The 18,694-nt window shown below is 40.4% G+C and overlaps 2 protein-coding genes across 2 annotated transcripts; both read right to left on the bottom strand.

Moving 5' to 3' along the window:
- Window positions 1-566: 566 nt before the first annotated feature.
- RWDD1 (RWD domain containing 1) lies at window positions 567-9,517 on the bottom strand. Its single transcript, XM_068184304.1, has 7 exons — window positions 9,361-9,517; window positions 7,639-7,704; window positions 6,289-6,419; window positions 5,137-5,280; window positions 4,022-4,154; window positions 2,849-2,911; window positions 567-1,111 (listed from the first exon to the last, which is right to left on the bottom strand). Exons 1-7 carry the CDS (start codon window positions 9,431-9,433, stop codon window positions 999-1,001), a joined length of 723 nt encoding a protein of 240 aa, XP_068040405.1. The 5' UTR covers window positions 9,434-9,517; the 3' UTR covers window positions 567-998.
- A 2,938-nt stretch (window positions 9,518-12,455) lies between these two features.
- Window positions 12,456-15,238, bottom strand: CALHM4 (calcium homeostasis modulator family member 4). Its single transcript, XM_068184303.1, has 2 exons — window positions 14,549-15,238; window positions 12,456-13,777 (listed from the first exon to the last, which is right to left on the bottom strand). Exons 1-2 carry the CDS (start codon window positions 15,104-15,106, stop codon window positions 13,373-13,375), a joined length of 963 nt encoding a protein of 320 aa, XP_068040404.1. The 5' UTR covers window positions 15,107-15,238; the 3' UTR covers window positions 12,456-13,372.
- Window positions 15,239-18,694: the final 3,456 nt, after the last annotated feature.

Genomic DNA, 18,694 nt, shown 5'->3' with positions numbered 1-18,694 from the left:
CTAACAGCTGTTAGCTCCAGAAACAACTCTGAAGGATGGGCAACATGCCCAAGTTGATGTGTAGCTTTACTGCATTCTGTGCTAACCTTCACAGGCTGCCAACACAATGCTTCTAAAACTACACCAGTTACATTCAAACCTATAGAGCACTCTATAAACCCTGCTGCTGTAATGTGTGCTCCACTCATAGTGTTTCAATACAGTCTGCTGCTAAAAGCAAACTAATCTTCCTAAGGTGAGTTTTGATTTTTCATAGAAGTTCATTGAGGCACACATTCAAAAAAAACCCAAATCCTCTCTGAACAAACCAACCAAGCTTCAAGAGGCTTCACATTATGATTTTTTCCCCTACTGACCTGAATTCACCATCTTGAAAATATTGTTCATCACTATGGCAAAAAATTTTATTCTAATTGTATGAAATGGTTTCCATTAGACTTTAATAAGGCTATACAAGAAAGGTGACTAGTGCTGTCTATCTACAGCTGATAAATTGGGGCATCAGAACTGACTTGAATTATTAAAAAATTCCACAGGAAAAAGAAAGAAAAAAATAAATAACTGCATAGTATGTGATCCCTTTTATTCACCAAAGCTGCCCATGTTTATCCCAGGTGGAAGACAGCAGAAAAGCTGCTCAGCATTCAGATGCAGGTGTGTTTAGTACTTGCTGTAACATTTTTCCATCTTGCATGTTGCCACATCTCTTCAAAGGACAATTACAGAAGTAGGGAGGAAAAAAATTAGAGAAAATAGAAAAGCATTTTCAGACATATCAATATTTCTCAAATTTTTCATTTGAAATATTAAATTTATTTATAGTGAAAGTCATCAGAAGACCATTCTCCTGGAATTAAAATATGTTGGTTTTTTTCTTTGGAAAAAAAGAAAAAAGAAAAACAATACACATTACTAAAACCACAGATGCTGTGGCTTTCCTGCCTGCCCCTCTCTTCTTACATATGTCCATACTGATGACAGAATCAGTTCAAATAAGTCTAATCACTATCTAAATTAACAGTGTTGTAGTCAGGGTCATCCTCTTCATCCTCCAACTCTAAATCATCCATTTCTTGGAATAAAGATTCATCAACTTCCACGTTGTTTCCAGCTGTAAGGAATAGAAAGATACTTTATTTTCATGCAAGAAGGAAAACATTAACAACAACAAAACATAAAAGATTTTTTTGTATTAGTTCTTCAATGTAGGTAGCTGCTAACTTGGCTTTTATACATCAAATAGATATGGAAAAGTAAATGCCAAATTTTATCTTTTTTCAGCTGAAGTTCTTGTTCTTTGTATCAAAACCCAATCAAGAGAAATGTCACACAGAACCTCAGAATTCACTGGGAGGATGAAATTAACATTTATATTTACTGGAAGCAGAGATTCTATCTCCCCAGGACAGCCAAAGCTGGAGCTCTGGACCTCACAGTTGCAATAATTACTACTATCCTAGTGAGATAAATGCACAGGATTCATAAAAAATTCCTTACACACCATATGCTGACATACATGTATTTGCTTTCATATTTAAATTTTACAAGCAAGATGAAGCTCTGGCTACTTTCACATTTTCTTCTGAAAGAGATGCTGCTGACCTAAGGATAAAACTTGAGGACTGCTATTTTATTTTTATGTATCAACAGTGACATCTTCTGGTCATCAAATATAGTTTCTATTATTTCACTGGACTTGAAGGCACCTAAATGCCATTATCCTCTAAAAATTAGTAGTACATGCTACTGTAATATTAAAACAGACTTAGTGACCTGTTGCATCTATGACACAATGCAAGTAGCAATAAGAATGGGAGTTTTAATCACCAGTAGCAACAGGATTACAAATTATTGCATTAATCCCAAATCATCTGGGTCCAGAGCCCAGGTAGAGGTCTGTTTCTCCCTTAAGGCAGCCAAATGTGCTATCAACAAACCATCTTCACGTTAGGTATTTTGTAGGAAGACAAGATTAAATTATTCCCTGTAAAAGAAACTAAACTTCCCTATTACTACCATTTCAAGTTTATACGCACTGACATTCATAAACATTTTTTTTAATTGTTACTTGCAGAGAATAATCTTGACCCTCTTCTGTCTGTGTTTTATGATTCCAGTAGATAATGCAGCTGTATTAAAGAACTGTTTTACCTCAAAACTCAGGTATTTTAAACTAGGATACTAAAAAGCAGTACAGCAAATTAAACAGTTACTGTGAGTATATATGTTTTTATGTGCTTTATCTCCAACTAGTTTTCCAAGTTTAATATTTTTCTGGCACAGGCTTACAGAATTTTCATCTGGCACCAGGTCTGTATTTTAGGCAGGCATATCTGCAGTAACCATGAAAAAGAACTGCACTGCACAGAAGCAAATAACATTTTTTTGACGTGCAAGATGTTTATAATTGGTGTTGAGGTTCAGAGAAAAAGTGACAAAAGTTCAAGACCTATGCTTGAAATCAGGGGTTGAAATCAGGCTGGCTATTAGGGAAAAAAAAAAGAAAAATCAGGGTTGAATTGACGTTTTTTAGTTTGTTTTTGCTTTTTTTTTTTTTTTTTCTTTTGCTCCCAGTCCAATCATTTAAATAGAAGCAATGTAAATAAGATCACCTCAAGCACAAGGCTGCAAATATAGACACTTCATCATCTTGAAAAGGTTTTGTTTTTGAGAAAAGTTAAAATTACTTCTGTTCATTCTGCAAAGCAGTACTTCTCAGAAAGTTCTTCCAATGTAAAAGGGATTCTGATAAAAGATGTTAAGTCAGAAATATAACACAGATTTTGCTTAGGAATTTTGGCCTTTTTAAGCCACTGATTTTCAGTTGTGGAATCAAACAGGAATTTACCTTCCTCCAAGAACTGGATGTCAGAGGTGTCGAGGTTGTGATCCATTTCAAACAGCTGTTTACCTAGAAATAAAATAAAAACCAATATATATAAGCAAGTACAGTTCTGAAGCAACTATCAACCCAAGGCAACAGTAGTCAGCATGTATATTTTAGTCTTTTCAAGAAAACAACCAATTCTAGCAGCCTTTTGTGTTTTTAACTGCTCATTTCTGTAAGCTCCCCATTCTTTTTTTTTTTTTTTTAATTCATCCAGGATTCATCCGTGCCAACAAGTGAAATGGGTCACTGTAATGTTATTAAGACTTTAATAATGAGGGGCAGAAAATATTTACACCCCACAGCCTGTGTTCAGTCCTTATTGATTTACTCTTCATCTTGCATTCCACAAGAAATCCTCTGTGGGAACTGGAAAGGAAATCAGCTGACTCCTCCACCTTTTTTCATATATTCTTCCATTCAAAAAGCAACTTGGATCTACACAAATCACCAGCTCCTATACACACACACAGCTTTGAAGACAACAACACAGAAGAGTGAAGCCTTTCTGACTGGGAAGGACAGGAAGAAAAGCTCAGGACTCTTTCCACATACATCATCTGTCTTCCCTCTGCATTGCTCATGCAAGCTTCCACAAACAAGACTGCTTGGTGTCCATGGTAATACTGGAATTACACTAATGACATCCAAGAATAAGCTTGGTTTTGGTTTTCTATAGGGAAGCTTTTATAAACTACATTTGTATGGAGGAAAACAGACACCACATACTAACAATACTTTAAAGAACAGAAAAATTAGAAGCCTGACTTCTGTTATCTTTGCAGATTCCCAAACGCATATCCTTCAGAGAGGAATCAAGTATGTCCCCTGTCCTGTACAGCTTTTTATGAAGCTTAATACCACTAAAATTTCCATCTCTGTCAAAATTCATCAAAACTAGCCAGAAGTGAGGAGAAAACAGAACAGTGGTACAGCATGACCACAGTGGTTATGTTTTTTCAGGTAATCAGGTCAAAAGTAGATCCAGCATCACAGGAGAACCAGTTCAAAACTAAACCATGTAGACTATGGAGCAGGATGCCAAGACCTATAATCTGTGTAAAAATTACTTTTAGACTTGTCATTATAGGCTGGTAGCATTGCAGAAATTTCACAACCAGTATTAAAACATACCGCTTAGCTTATTTTTGCCCGCTTGTTCTTCTTCTTTCATTTTTTTCCTTTTTATTTCTAGAAGCTCTGCATCAAACTTGGCTTTCCAATTAAGGAAATTCTCAATGGTAACAGGAGTGCCATGAAAACGTTGCTGGAAGAATAGAAAACAAGGCTGCAAACACGACTTGAAAAGCTACAGGTGAAGATAAGCATTCTCTTAATTATTTAAATTACAACAGTCCAGAAACTCTGCTTGCTGTGAAGTATTCTGAGAAATTAATCTTAATTCCGAGAGTAAATAAAGAACACATTGTTGTGGTTTTTGGTATGGGACTGTCCCCTTAGAGAACTATACTGAGGTGGAAACTCTCAAGGAAGAACCCTGCATACTCCTTTTGGACCTAGAGTGCAATAGTTCAAAACTCCCCACTAGTATATTTTATATATAAGTAGGCAGCACTTCTTATTAACCCTTAAGTGCAATCTACACCAAAATACTGCCCATTAAAATACATTAATCCTTTAGTATTGCTGAAACAGAAAAAAAAAATTCTCAGACATTTCTTTTCCAATTTTCAGAAATACAGAACCTTCCAAGTCCCATCACCCTCCAGCTATTTCTCAGAAAGTGAGTGAGGAATCATTAGTTGGACTTATTACAGCACGATCCATGAACGGTGAAACTATTTTCAGGAGGGCAAAGCAGTCTTGAAGATTGGTCCCACTGCTTCCACCCTATCCACTCAGTCTTCCAAGGAAAACAGCATTCCTCAAACCATGGAGCCCATGTGCAGCATGACATATTCTAGCCTTTTTTGCTCCCCATTCCCTCTTGCTCCCCCATCTTCCAGCAAAGCACTGTCTACACCAAATCTGATTTCATTTGGGAAAAATCCCTGCCTTAGGAAGTAATGCTTGAAGACTGTGAACATGCAGTTAGACTCCAAAAAGACTGCATAAGAAAAAAGGGGAAAAAATATCACTTAAGTTCATTAAACAATCTTATGTTTCAATTAAATCCTCTTTAGGATAGCTGCTCCTTTCCCACTGCAACTGAGAACTACTCCTGCATCAAACCAATGTATTTTAAAGAAGCTGAAAGTCTTTTTCATTTAAGACATTATTTTACATACCTTCTCTTCTTCCTCTGCTTCTCTTTCTTTCTGTTTCTTCTCTTCTTCTCTTCGTGTTTTTATCTGATCCACTATTTCATTTAATTTCTCCTGTACTGCTGAGACTAGAGTGAAGATCATTACCATTCCTAAATTTTCTTCTGCCTACAACACAAAGAGGGCAACTTCAAACAGAAGAACCCGAATGCATCAATATGTTTATAGAAAGCAGGATGTTGTGCAAATGCAGAGGGCACAGCTGACACATTCTGCACCAGTCTCAAAAGCTTGCTGTAAACTTCAAATTCCACTAGCCAGTTAATCCAGTCAATGATCCGCAAATAGGTGTGCAGCAAAACACAAAGATGAATGTCTGTGATCAGGCTATTAACACATTACAGACATCTTCTGAAAGGTTTTTTTTTTTACGAATAAAACAAAACCTACAGTAGAAACACAACTCTAAAATTTTAATACCATAAATCATAAGAGACAAGTCACTCAGAACCTTTCTTCTCCTGGAACAGTTTATTCCTTAATTCTATTACATGCTCCTTTGAAGTGAGACACTTTCCCAGGAAAATCAGAAAACATCAGCTGATGGAAGGAAGTTTATATGAAGTAAACTGAAAATTAAAAAAATGTCCATTAAAGATATTATGGCAATTTTAAGGCAGTGAGGACTTGTCAGAAATTCCTGAGACCAAAGAAGTGCTTCCTTCTTTCCTTCACAATGCACTCTCACTGATCCCAAAGGTTGATGAGATCCACCCTCAAACAGTTATGTTATCAAAAAGAATCAAGAATCAATGTGGCATTTTTTAATATTTCCAAATGAAACTGAGGTGGCTTATTTTCACAAATTATATACATATATATATATATATATATATATATACACACACAAATTCACCTTAAGCTAGAAGAGAAAAAGAGGGAAGCCCTAGTGCACTTCCATTTCATTATTCTAAATTATTGCACACACTGAATTAGCCCTGTATCTTACCTCAGTGATGTCATTCACCACACTCAAACCACGAAGTAAGTCCCTATAGTATGGAACAGTTTTCAGATCAGTAGCAGATACCTCCAAAAACAACTGATTTGAGAGACAAATTTCAGCCAATGTGTGAAATGGTATCAAGCTACTCCAAGATACTCTGTTTTCCTTACCTGCTGCTCTAGCAGTTTTATTATGTCCATGACATCATTATCATCAAGATTCTCCTGTGAGACAATTTCATATAGTGGAGTTTCATCAGGGTATTTTTCTCTATAGGTAAATTTAAGGGTTGTTTGGACAGCTACAAGATAAAGAAACAAATATTCTTATGGTGATAACTCTGTATAACTTAAATGGTATGTTTTCCTACTGCATCAACAGTCTAAAGATTATAGAATATAAAATATTCTTGCCCCAAATGGACAGTCTTCTTACACAGTTGTTAAAACAATATGAACAGATTTAAACATAACCTAAGAGTTCAAAGAAATTAAGATGATAAAGTTTGCACTTGCACAAGCTATTAAAACCTTCTCATGTCTGAAAGGTCTTTAGAAAGATTGAAAAACCTTCTGTGACAGGTACTAGAGCAGTCATCTCCCTCATATTCTACTTAAAGCTGGAACACAGCAAGAGTCGTAATAACAGAACTAGAGAAAATCTCAGCATATTAACACCTCAGATCCTGTGTGCCTGGCTGAGGTATCAACCTCTGTGTTGGGTTCCAGGGCTCCATACTGTGGAACAACATACTATGTCCAGTAGAAATTATTAAGCAGAGAACTGCCTAAGAAAAATGCATTCAATCTGAAGCTGTCCAGAGCCAGGGTAACATGGAAGCAAGGCAAAAGAGAATCAAGTTCCTTTTACACATCCTCCCAGAATACCAGGGAGAAGCTTTCCTTTAGTTCCAGACTCACAGTTCTCAGCAGCACAGCAGTCTGTACAACACAGACACCTGCTCTAAGCAGGACTTATTCCTTTAAAACTAAATAAGGCAGCACCAGTTTATTCCTTCTGTTATAGTATCCCAAACAGCAGCTTTCAAACTTGCTTGCAGTAAGGCTTGCTTACAATATGACCACACAATTGTTGATATTTAACAAATACGCAGGGACTTGGGACCCAGAGTCTTCTGCTCTGGAACTGCTCCTTAAAGGCTGCACATTCACAGCACACAGACTCAAATCTCCCACATAGCTGGCACACACACAGCTGCCAGAAAACAGATCCCCTCACAATGTGTCTGTAAGCCACTGTAAGGATGGTGACAACCCATACTTTTTGAAGCTATGCTACAAAGCCTTTGAGATTCAGCAGAAAGCAGTGCTACATTGACAGCATAACGTTTCTGCAAACTAAATGAGGATCACCCAAATCCTTGAACTATATTTGCAAAGGAATGTTTGCTGTACCAGGCCCCTACAAGGATCTAAGTGGAGGTATACATAGCTGTTGGTGATAGAATTAGATTTAAACATATATAGGAGACGTTTCTGAGTAAGACATGATCAACTTACTTTCATCATTTTCTCCAGCTTCAGATGTCACAGTGATTGTGAAAGTTGTTGGCTTTTCTGACAATACTGTTCAAAGAAAAAAAGCAAGAGTCAGGGAGAGTCCTTAAATCAATTACTTCTTCACATCAGTGAAACTGAACTTCTTAAAGACTTATAAAGAAAGCAAGCTCTTGATAGTGTTAAGGGCCTTTTTAACTTATTAAGGTAATACTTTTCAATTAAGAGCTATTTTCCATACAATGTGATGCCTGGAGTGCTCTTTGAATGAGACCATACATCAAACAATACCACTTTTGGAAAACTTTCTCTTCTGGAAGTTTCAGTGTTCCAGAAAGGGCAAATCAAATCACACAACTTCTGGTAGTGCACTGATTGCGTGCAGAAAGCCACCAAAGCTAATTTGCTTTACTGCACTAAATGTGTCTGATGAGCATCCAGTGCACTCTTGACCATGGACTATTTTTACAGAATGACTGAACCTATATTTAAAGCAGCTTAATGCAAGAAATGCTATTAACCAAGCAACGTACTAGAATGAAAGTATGTGAATCAGGCAGCTAGAAGACAGACAACACAACAAAGGAAAAGCTGTGAGCTGTGTTTCACAGGCTAAAAGCCTCATTGCACAACTGTGGGTTGCAGACCACATCATCATGTAAGGACTGCTCTGCATGTCTGTTATAACCTATGCCCAATTTAGTGTACATGCTCTCTAAGTATCAACTGAATTTTGCCTAGCTGCTAATGTACTACTACGATCTTTATCCCCCTCTCTTCTCTTGGGCATAAAAACATTACATGAGTGAACAATAACTCTGAGTAAGCATCAGAGTAAAGGCTGTATGAAAGAATATGACTTCCGTATCAGTATCAGATAGCCAGCATCCCCAGCTACCAGAGATCAATTAATATACTTTTAAGTAATCTTTAACATAAAACCAAAGACCTGAAAAAATTTTCAGATTGAAACAACAGGGAATTGTACTGGACAAATGTTTGTGTGGTGAAGTTACTGCCAAGTAAGATGCTGTGGAACTCCAGGTAGAGTAGATACTGTACAGGAAGGAAATAAAAAATGCCTCGATGTTTCCACTGTTAACATTCCTTGGATACAGAATGCCAAAAATCATGTTGGATTAGGCAGCACGGTAGACACTCTAAATTGTTTGATGGTAAACTGAAAATCCTGAAAAACTGATGAACCATTGTATCCCCAACATGAAAGTTTCAGCAATATAACATGCAGGGAATTAAAGCTTGCCTTTTTTTTTTTTTTCATCTGCAATGGAGTGAGGCAGGTACTGGCAATACATTTACGGAGGAAACAGCACCTTTAAGCACCCCAAAACATCCCGTGCCTCAGGATCGCGACAAGCTTGTTGCCGGAAAGGAAAACCGGTCGGCACACAAACTAATTCCTAGGGCTGCATCTTTTGAAAGGCTCTTCCGAAGAGCATCCTTCCAGCACAGGGGGCCGGCTTGCCCACGCCGGGCTGGCTGCTGTGCCAGGCGCTAAACGCGGCAGGGGCAGCGCCCACGGACCGGGCCACGAGGGCCATCAAGCGCTTTGCTCTTCCCGGCCACGGAGCGCAAAGCACATCCCGAGCACCCACCCAAGCCGCGCGGCTCGGAACCCCCGCGGGACCCGCCGAGCCCCGCCGCGGCCTCCCGCTCCGCCCCCCGCACGCCGGCTGCCAGCGCGGCCCCGCCGCGGCCCCGCACCCGTGAACGAGTCCGGGTAGATGGACTCCAGCGCCTCCAGCTCGTTGCGCTGCTCCTCGCTGTAGTCGGTCATCGCGGCCCGCCGCCCTCGGCCATGGGCCGCCCGCACCGCGACGCTGCCGCCACCCCCGCCCGCGCCTGCGTCGTCCCGGCCCCGTCCCGGCCCTTCCTAGCGTGCTTCGCGCTCGCGATAGGCGGGAATGCCGCCCCTGGGCTGGGCTGCATCGACACAGGGAGGGAGGGACGGAGGGAGGGACGGAGGCGGCGCAGCTGCCGTGGCGGGAGGCCGCGCACGGGCGGCCCGGCTGGCTGGTTCCCGGTCGCCTTCACAGCCGCGGTGCCCGCAGCTCCGTCAGCTCCGGCACCCGCTGCCTGCCGCTCAGCTCCAGGCAGGACGGAGGACCTGGCGTGCAGGAGGGATCCGGCTGGCATCGCCCGCGCTGCTTCCCGCGCCTCCCGGGAGCGGCGGCCTTGGCAAAGCTGAGGTCCGCAGTCCCTGTGTGACACAGACTTGCGATGGGATGGTTCATTTTTGGACGTTCTTCCCTTGAAAATTTACAGGGATCAGCAAACTAAAGGGGATTCGAACCCGATGCTCTAGGTATTGCGTAAGGGTACCGTGAAGGCAGCTGAATGCTATTTCTGCCAGAAATTGGAAGTTTATTAGATGGCGCTGGCGATTTGCAGCTTAAGTTAAACAGCGCCTGCAAACTTCCCAGGAAACGTTCACCGGGATTTCAGGAGTCCCATCACATCGGCGGCATTGCCCTGATGTATGTGCAGAACAGGAGTCGTCAAGGATAACGGTATTGGGAGCCTGCCAGGATGAATTTAAGACTGTCGAGGGTTAAACAGCAGCAGACCCTGATGGGTACACAGAGTGGTTGTAAGGTGCATCCCGTTCCTGGCCACATGGCTGGCAATTTTCCCACAGATCTATTTTATAAGCCCAAGGTTTCCAGAAAAGTTACCGTGGGCATAAATAAAATAATTTTCAAGTGAGCAAACTGGAATTCTAAGTGGATTCTTGGGTAGAAGATTACTCATTTCAGCAGGCGCAGTTTGACTGTTTAACTGTACCAACTCATAGATTTGTCTGTAATCATGAATTAATTTAAAAGCTGTGCATTCAGTACCAATCCATGACATGTTTCAAAGAGCCGAGGAGTAAAGGGAAATACCCCAAAACTTAAAATACTACAGCTGTAGTACTATGGATTAATATATGCTAACAAGGTGATAGTCTGTTAGTATATTGGCAAGCTGACTTCACAGTGACATATAGTATTTCCAGTCCGTATTTTAAATTACATACTGTTGTGAAAAATACAGGGCAAGTAGTAATCAGGACAAATTCAGAAACCATGAAGCCTAATTTAAAATTTAGGTGAGCAAGATATAAAAAGAATTTGACAGCTTACTCTTAACTGCAAATATTGCATCATTTTGCAGTAGTACTGTAAAACAATAGAAGTGGAAAGAATTCAAATGGACTAAAGACAGCAGGTTTTTGTCATTTGAATCCAGACATCAGCATAGGGGTTTTCTATCCAAGCTTTCAGATACACAAATCAGTTGCATGTGTTCCAGATTACAGTATTCCATCTTAAATTAAAAAATACAAATATTTTAAAAATTAAACCAGAAATTGTGTTTACTACTTTATTTCCTAAGGAGTTCACATAAACAATGCAGCCCCATTACCTTTTATTAGGTTTGCATGGCCAGATTTTGGTAGTAAGAGCACTACCAGGGGTGCCTTCTGTGAGAAGCTGCCAGAAGCTTCCCCTGTGTCCCACAGAGCTGATGCCAGCCGGCTCCAAGACAGACCTGCTGCTGACCAAGGCTGAGCACCAGCAGCAATGGTGGCAGCACCTCTGGGATATCAGATTTAGGAAGGGCCACGGCGCTAAACGCAGCAACAGAAATTCCAGTCAGAATCCTGAGCAAAAGAAATTGCAGTCAGAGAGAGGAGTGAGCAGAACAGCTCTGCAGACTCCAAGCCCACTGGGGAAGGAGGGAAGCAGGTGCTACAGGCTCTGGAGCAGAGATTCCCCTGCAGCCCCTGGTGCAGACCATGGTGAGGCAGCTGTGCCCCTACAGCCCAGGGAGGTCCCTGGTGAAACATCCACCTGCAGCCCCTGGAGGAACCCACACCAGAGCAGATGGGTGCCTGTAGGAGGCTGTGACCCCACCAGGGGCCTGTGCTGGAGCAGACTCTTGGCAAGACCTGTGGAGAGAGGAGCCCACACTGCAACAGGTTTGCTGGCAGGGTTGGTGACCCTGCAGAGGACCTAGCCTGGAACAGGTGGTTCCTGAAGGGCTGCACCCCATAGAAGGAACCCACACTGGAGCAGTTAATGAAGAACTGCAGCTTCTGTAAAGGACCCACATGGGAGAAGTCAGATACTTCATCCTGGGAGGAAGTATCCCATGCTGGAGCAGGGGGAGAGTGTGTGGAGCCCTCCCTCCAAGGAGGAAGGAGCAGAAGAGACAACATGTGATGAACTGACAACCCCCATTCACTCACACCCCCTGCACCACTGGAGAGAAAGAGGTAGAAAACTTATGAGTGGAATTGAGCCCAGGAAGAAGGAAGGTGGTGGGGAAAGGTACTTTAAGATTTAGGTTTAGTTCTCATTATCCCACTCTGATTTCATTGGTAATAAAATAAACTAATTTCTCCAAGTGGAGTCTGTTTTGCCCTTGACAGTAATTGCTGAGTGAGCTCTCCTTGTCCTTATTTCAACCCATGAGCCTTTCCTTATAGTCTTTCTCCCCTATCCAAATGAGGAGGGGAGGGACAGAGCAGTTCTGACTCCTGCATTTTCTAGTAAAATGTACTAAATAATTAGATTTTTCCACTTCAAGCCCCTGGGGTCATTTGTTAGTAGCAGATAGCATCCTATAGTGTAGCATACGGCTTTGGAGCCCACATGTATATATATATACATGGCAGGACAATACAGGAAGCATTAAAAAAATTATGGCATGCATTTCCCTCCCACTTAGAAGCATCTGCACAGAGGGTTAGAGATGAGATGAGCAATATCACATCATACCAAAGTGACTTAACACAAAAACATCATTAAGCCTTCTTTCACAAAATTCAGTAGTTTTTAATCACAATAATTTTCATGGGCCCAGTATAAATTACATGTTTACAGAGGCAAAGCAAACCCTACTGTACAGACTGAGATTTTTCCCATCCTCATTTGCTATTTGTACAGTAGGCAAGCACACAAACACCTTGGAGATTTTGAAGTATTTCCAAGTTGACCTTGCTATTTCTTTCAGCCAGAATACATTTCAACTCAGTTTGCCATATGTCAAGTGTTTGTTCATATAGCTGCTATTTGTTACACACTCCCACCATGTGCCTCAGTGGGGATTTTATCTCCTTATCAGAATTTAAAGTTCTCTCATCCTTGTATCTAAACTCAGCCTTTGATGATAAAACTTCCCCATATGTTTCCTGCATGCTACTGTAGCCCCAGATTTAACTAGTAGTTAGCTCAGTGTAGATTCCTTATATAATACAAAAAAATTAAAAAAAGCAGAAGAGGAGAAATGAGTAATTTCTTCTAGGTGTCACTAAGGAAAAGCTGGATAGGTGCCCTTGCTCCATACAGAATGGACCAATTGATAGGATCCAATCAAGATCTACATCTTAAAAATCCTTTTAATTGAAAGAAAACTAAAACAGCATTTGTAAATAACTTTCTCAGTACGTACTTATCCTTTCAGCACAACTATTAGAAAGCAGAGAGTTGAAGCTTGAAATAGCCCACCCTTACCTAGGCATAGATCACCACATCCCACAGGAATCAAAATATCATCAGTAAAGGCATCTGTAAGCAGATGCTGAAGGACTACACTAACAAGATGCACTTGCTCAAATAATTTATACATCAATGTAATACTGTATTGGAAAGTTCTAGCACAGCTCAGATCTGATATAGAGCTAGACAGGTTCCTGCTTTTCTGAGAAGTATTGTGGGGTCTTGAATCTTCAGAGCTGTGTTATGATCCCAAGGTCTTCATCAATCCTCAGATACTTTCCACTTGCACGCTCCTTGAGTGCCCAGTCATGGAGGAGGCTGTAATCATAGTGTTCCTCATCCACTCGTTTTAGAAAGGCCAGTCCAGAAATGGCCTGCCACTCCCTGAGAGATGGGATACGAATTTCCTTTACATTCTCACTTCCTGGGACAAAGCCGAAGAACTTCTTTACATTCTGCATGGCATAGAGCCTGGAGTGCTGCTCTGTTGCCTCATCAAAGAGCTCCTGCTCATTGTGGACATAGCTGTTCCAGTATCTGAAGTGTAGAAAGCTGAGCGGGGAGAAACAGCTTGCCAGGCAGTAAGAAAGGAACACAGTGATGACTACCACAGCAATCAAAAGCCAGCCAGCCACCTTACCAAAAGAAAAAAAATGAAAATAACTGTTAGACCTGAAAATACTCACAGTGGAAACTTTTGAGCACCAGAAAATCCATAAGAGGAACTTTACTTGCTTTTCCTAAATAATAGCATTAACAAGGTATAAGCCTGGAAAGCATCTGCTACAACCAAACCCAGTCCATGCCTACTGGAGGCAGCCATACAGTAAAATCACTTGTTCCTTTCAAGTTCAAGAAAGTTCTGTTGTGCACTTTTAAGACTATTGCTTTCTCAGCTATTATTGTTATAAGATAGGCCATGCAGGTTCTAGACTATATTAGCTTATAGCCTGTTTAAAAAAATTTTCTCTGAAGTGGCAACTTAATGCTTCTCCTATTATTTACCCAGTATGCATACTTTTAAAATTGAGTCTGATCTAAACCCCAAGATTTTACATGAGTTCACATGAAGCTCTCACAGCCTGGGCCTCTTAGTCACATTTCTTCTGCTTTAGTGAAGAAACTTCATACCCTCCCTGGCTCTTAAACTTCTATTTGTTGTACTTGGTATTACTTTTCAAGATACTACAGAAGGAAGAACATATCCTCAGGCAGCAGGTAACAAATGGGACAAGCAGATATAGTAATTTATATACCTAAAATTCCATTCCACTTAAAAGAAAAGAACATGCTTCAAAACACACAGAGATTTAGCACTCAAGACAGAGGACACTGATCTTGTTTTATGCCTGCTGAATTAGCTTCACCTCTTACCATCAAGTTTACAGGCAACAGAAGTTACTCACTTGTGACTGGTATCGGAGGAGGAGAATCACTTCATCTCTTGCCCGGGTCAGCTCTGGAGGCACCAGCTGCCTGCAGGGAAATGTAGCCAATATCCTACTGCGTTCACTAGTGGTAACGTTAGGAGCAGCTCCGTAATAATACACAGGGACGTACTCGCTCACAGCACAGATATAATATGAGCCATTTATCAGGGTGACTGCAAGCCACGTGACTGGAGCAACCAGTGCCCTCCCTGTGATGCTGCACAAGACAAAGCAGACTAATTTGCATTTCAGCAGCCAGTTTGATGATGTCTCCCTCTCAAAATGAGACCTTTTACCCATAACCAGCCTCCAAGTCTGGTTGTTCAGGGCATAGCCAACAATCAGAAGAATCAGTGCAGGCACTCCTAGGAAAGCCAGCCCATAGATAAGGTTCTGTCCAACATGACAAGGACAGCTGAATGTGAAAAAAGAGAAAAGTTGCTGCCCACCAATTGTCAATATTGCAATTATTGCATTGGCAATAACAACCTCTTTGCCTTTTAGAAAAGTTAACCACTTTGGAAGGAAAGTCATTTTAGATCCTATTCTTTACCAGATTCTTTTGATTTAAGTAAGTACTAGCTTTTAGTTACATTTAACTAGTATCAATGGCAGAGTGGAATAAACAGCAACAGCTTAAAATTAATAACACTGAATAACACCAAACAACACCCAAAACCCCCCTACTAGTCTTTCTCTTCCCACTAATTTCCAGTGGCTTGTGAGCTAGCTTTAAGTATGCTTGCAGACATCACTGATGTGTTTTAATTGATTCAGTAATTTATCTCAGCTGTTTGGGAAAATTGAGCTTTTAGGCTGTTGTGAGCTCTGCCAGCCCATTGCTAATTGCCTGCAAGTAACAATAAATTCCCCCTACCTTTTGGATGACATGCAGTGCTACCAAACTGATGGCTAACCTGTCAGGGTTAATTGCCAAGCTGTTTGCTAATCAACAGTAATTAGCAGAAACATGGCATGAAACTAGGAAAAAAAAAGGAGCCTTCCAGCTATTCTTCATAAAAGATCATCCAAACAAATCCTTGACAAATGGACTGATTAAAAAAAATGCTTCCACTTTAAAATAAACTTATAAAATATTCCATAAGTTGCACAATGTTTAGAATCTCAGTGCTGTTTGCATTTGATGTCCATTCTGGGGTAATTCATTGACCAAGCACTGGAGTCTGAGAAGTAGTTAGCTGCTGGATCATGAGGATTTTAGTGTTTCACCTGTAGGTGGCAAGAAGCCAGTGTGTCTCTTTTCATGACAGTGCTGAATGTTTCCTTTGGAATGTTGGTTTTTTGGTTTTTTTTCGGTTTTTTGTTTTGTTGTTTTTTTTTTTGGGGGGGGGGGGAGGGTTGTTGTTTGTTTTTTTGCAGTGGGTTTTTTTTTTATAATATATATATAATCTGCTAGTCACAAAATGTCAAGCCAGCTGGTATTTTTATAGTGTGCTTGTGATTACGAGTTCTAAGATTTTCTGCAAGTATAGTCAGTCCTATTCCATGGACAGAGATAAAAATTTTTCATTAAACATTTCCACAGCTGGCTTCTGGATATTGGGATAGATGACCTGGGCTCTGAGCATCTCTCACAAATCAAGCCTTAAACAGGGGTCTGAAAAACTGAAAACATTTCACTCTTGATGATTATCTCTGGATTGCACTTTTTCTATGGTCACGCTATCCAGTAGTTCTATGCATTGCATAACCTAGGCTGATCTGAATATGCAAATACTTGCGTTTAAAGACTGAAAAGTCTGGCAGTCTGTCATATAAATATTCTTACCAAGAAAAGAAAAAAAATAAAAGTTAGCCAGAAAGTTTATGGGGAAATTTGCCTTCCCATTACAGATGTCTGTCTCCAGCATGTGTGGACTTGGTTGTGTGATATAATAGTGTCTGCACATCTTCTTCTCTCCCCTTGCAGAGAAGGTTGCTAATAATAAATTTGATCTCAAACAGTGGTTTTAGCACCCATGGTGTCAGCTTGGATGGCAGAGACGACACTCTCTCAGCTGTTGTACACAGGGATGGCATGTTACACATGCCTTGCCTGTTCACTAGGCAGGACCCTATTCCTCCAGTGCACTGTTAGGGTGGACGCCTGCCTGTCTCATCCCCAGTCCTCATCTGGGAAGGAGGTCCTTGCAGGTAACTGGCTCTCAAACAATGTGACACTGTTACACAAAATTAAAAGCAGTACAGAAACATGCTGAAACATCCAACAGCACTTTGTCACAGCTTTTCTGGAACTTGTTACATTCTTAGTTGTTTAGACAGAGTAACAGCACAATGAAATCCCAGAGCTGTCTGAATATTGCCGTTTTAAACCTTCATTTTCTTTCAGTATCACAGGATTTACAGTAACTTTTTTTTTGGCACTAGTGACATTATATTTTAAAAAAATCAGTGGAATAAACCTATCAGGCTATTACAAAATAATTTTATAAGAATCTTCCGCTATGCCTCAGTTAATTTTAAAATATCTGATTGATTCCTTCTGAGATTTCTTTTGGAATCTGTGTCTTATTTTGTTTATAAGGGAAGAAAGCTCTCCCAAGCATCTCTTGTTTACTCAAGAAACACATTAGATGTGAAACTGAAGTGGTATCCAACACTGAAATATTAATAGTCAGCCTAAGGCTGTTGAATGAGGCAATTTATACAATCAATACAACAGCTTTGCACTTCTGCATTTTCATGCTTTGGCATTTGTTTTCATGCTCTGCTGTAAATGATCCTGCTGGGTCATTCTATAATGGAACAAATTGCAGGGTTGGATTCAATTAAGAGTGTAGGTGGCACATCAAACCTTTAAGTAACTTGCCTTTGCAGAGGAACCCAGGGTCCTAAGGTAGACATTTAAGCTCTTTATCCAATTCCAAGGAAGAGTTAGGACTGGATGCAATCCAAAATACCATTACCTGAGGTGACAGCTTGCTGACCTTTGAGGCAAAAAGATGATTATAGCTGATATCTGAGGCAAATAGGATCCATGAACAAACCTTAGTCATGGTTTTGCTTTTCATATTGCTGGGCTCTGTCAGCTTGAACTCACTGCCAGTAATCTCACTTATGAGGAGAGATTTTTATATTTTTTTTAAGGCGTGAGAATCATTTGTCATTTTTTTTAAAACATGGTTATTGGAATAGATATTTCACCTTCCCATACACAGCAAACAACTTTTATTCTCCTTTTTATTGAAATAAAGCAACCATGGCAGAATAGAGAGATTGGTTTCAGCTCCCTTCTCCACCTGATCTAGTAAAAACTCATCTCTTTCTTCCACAAGCTCAGTTATTATTAGTGATGAGATGTGATTGTGCTGCAAAGAAGCTGACTTCTTCAGCTTTCCTGCCATAGTTCTACCAGCTGCGCTTAGTTTCGCCATGGAGATGATTTTGATATTTATTGGATCAAAAAAAAAGACCAGGATTTTGTTACCTTATGGCCAGGGAAACATAGGGAGGAAGAAGGAAGTGATCTTCTATTTTCCATCTGAAGTTTGGAGGAGACTGAATCCTGGTCTCTCTAGTCCCGTACACATATTTCCATCACTGAGTTAGCAGTCAAAAGGATGATGTTCTGTGGCTCCTCTAGCTGTATTTTGTGTTCTATTTTGCATGGATGTCAAGTCCACCTGTACATGTTAGAAAGCATGGTATGAAAGTACCAGATTTCCCGTGGAACTAGAGGGGAGCACTGTCCATGTCCTGTGATCTGCCAGGTGAGAACAGGAGCCACACTAGACTTCTAGTAAAAGCATTCATGTGTGATATGAGAAATCTGTGTTCAAGTTCTTTTTTTCACATAGCTTCAAATCCTCAAGACCTACCTTCTTTTAATTTGAAAGAATTCTATTTTCTGTCAGAGAAAATTTAATACAAGGTCTATCCATGTGAAAAATGGAGAGCAAACAAAAGCTTGACCTTGTATTTTACTAATTTGGACACTTGCCTTTTGTGGTTTATGCATTCTTGTTTTGGGTCAAATAATTTTTTTCACTATTTTTCTTTTTTAGTCTTTATAATTAGGCAATAACTAATTTATTATTTAGTTTTATGTTGCACTTATCATGTACTTACCTCTACAGGTATCAGCTTTCCCATAATAACCAG

This window comes from Anomalospiza imberbis, chromosome 3 (genome assembly GCF_031753505.1).
Source record: "Anomalospiza imberbis isolate Cuckoo-Finch-1a 21T00152 chromosome 3, ASM3175350v1, whole genome shotgun sequence".
Lineage (NCBI taxonomy): Eukaryota > Metazoa > Chordata > Aves > Passeriformes > Viduidae > Anomalospiza > Anomalospiza imberbis.
Note: the sequence above shows the minus strand (reverse complement) of the source record. Positions and strands in the feature narration are given on the sequence as shown.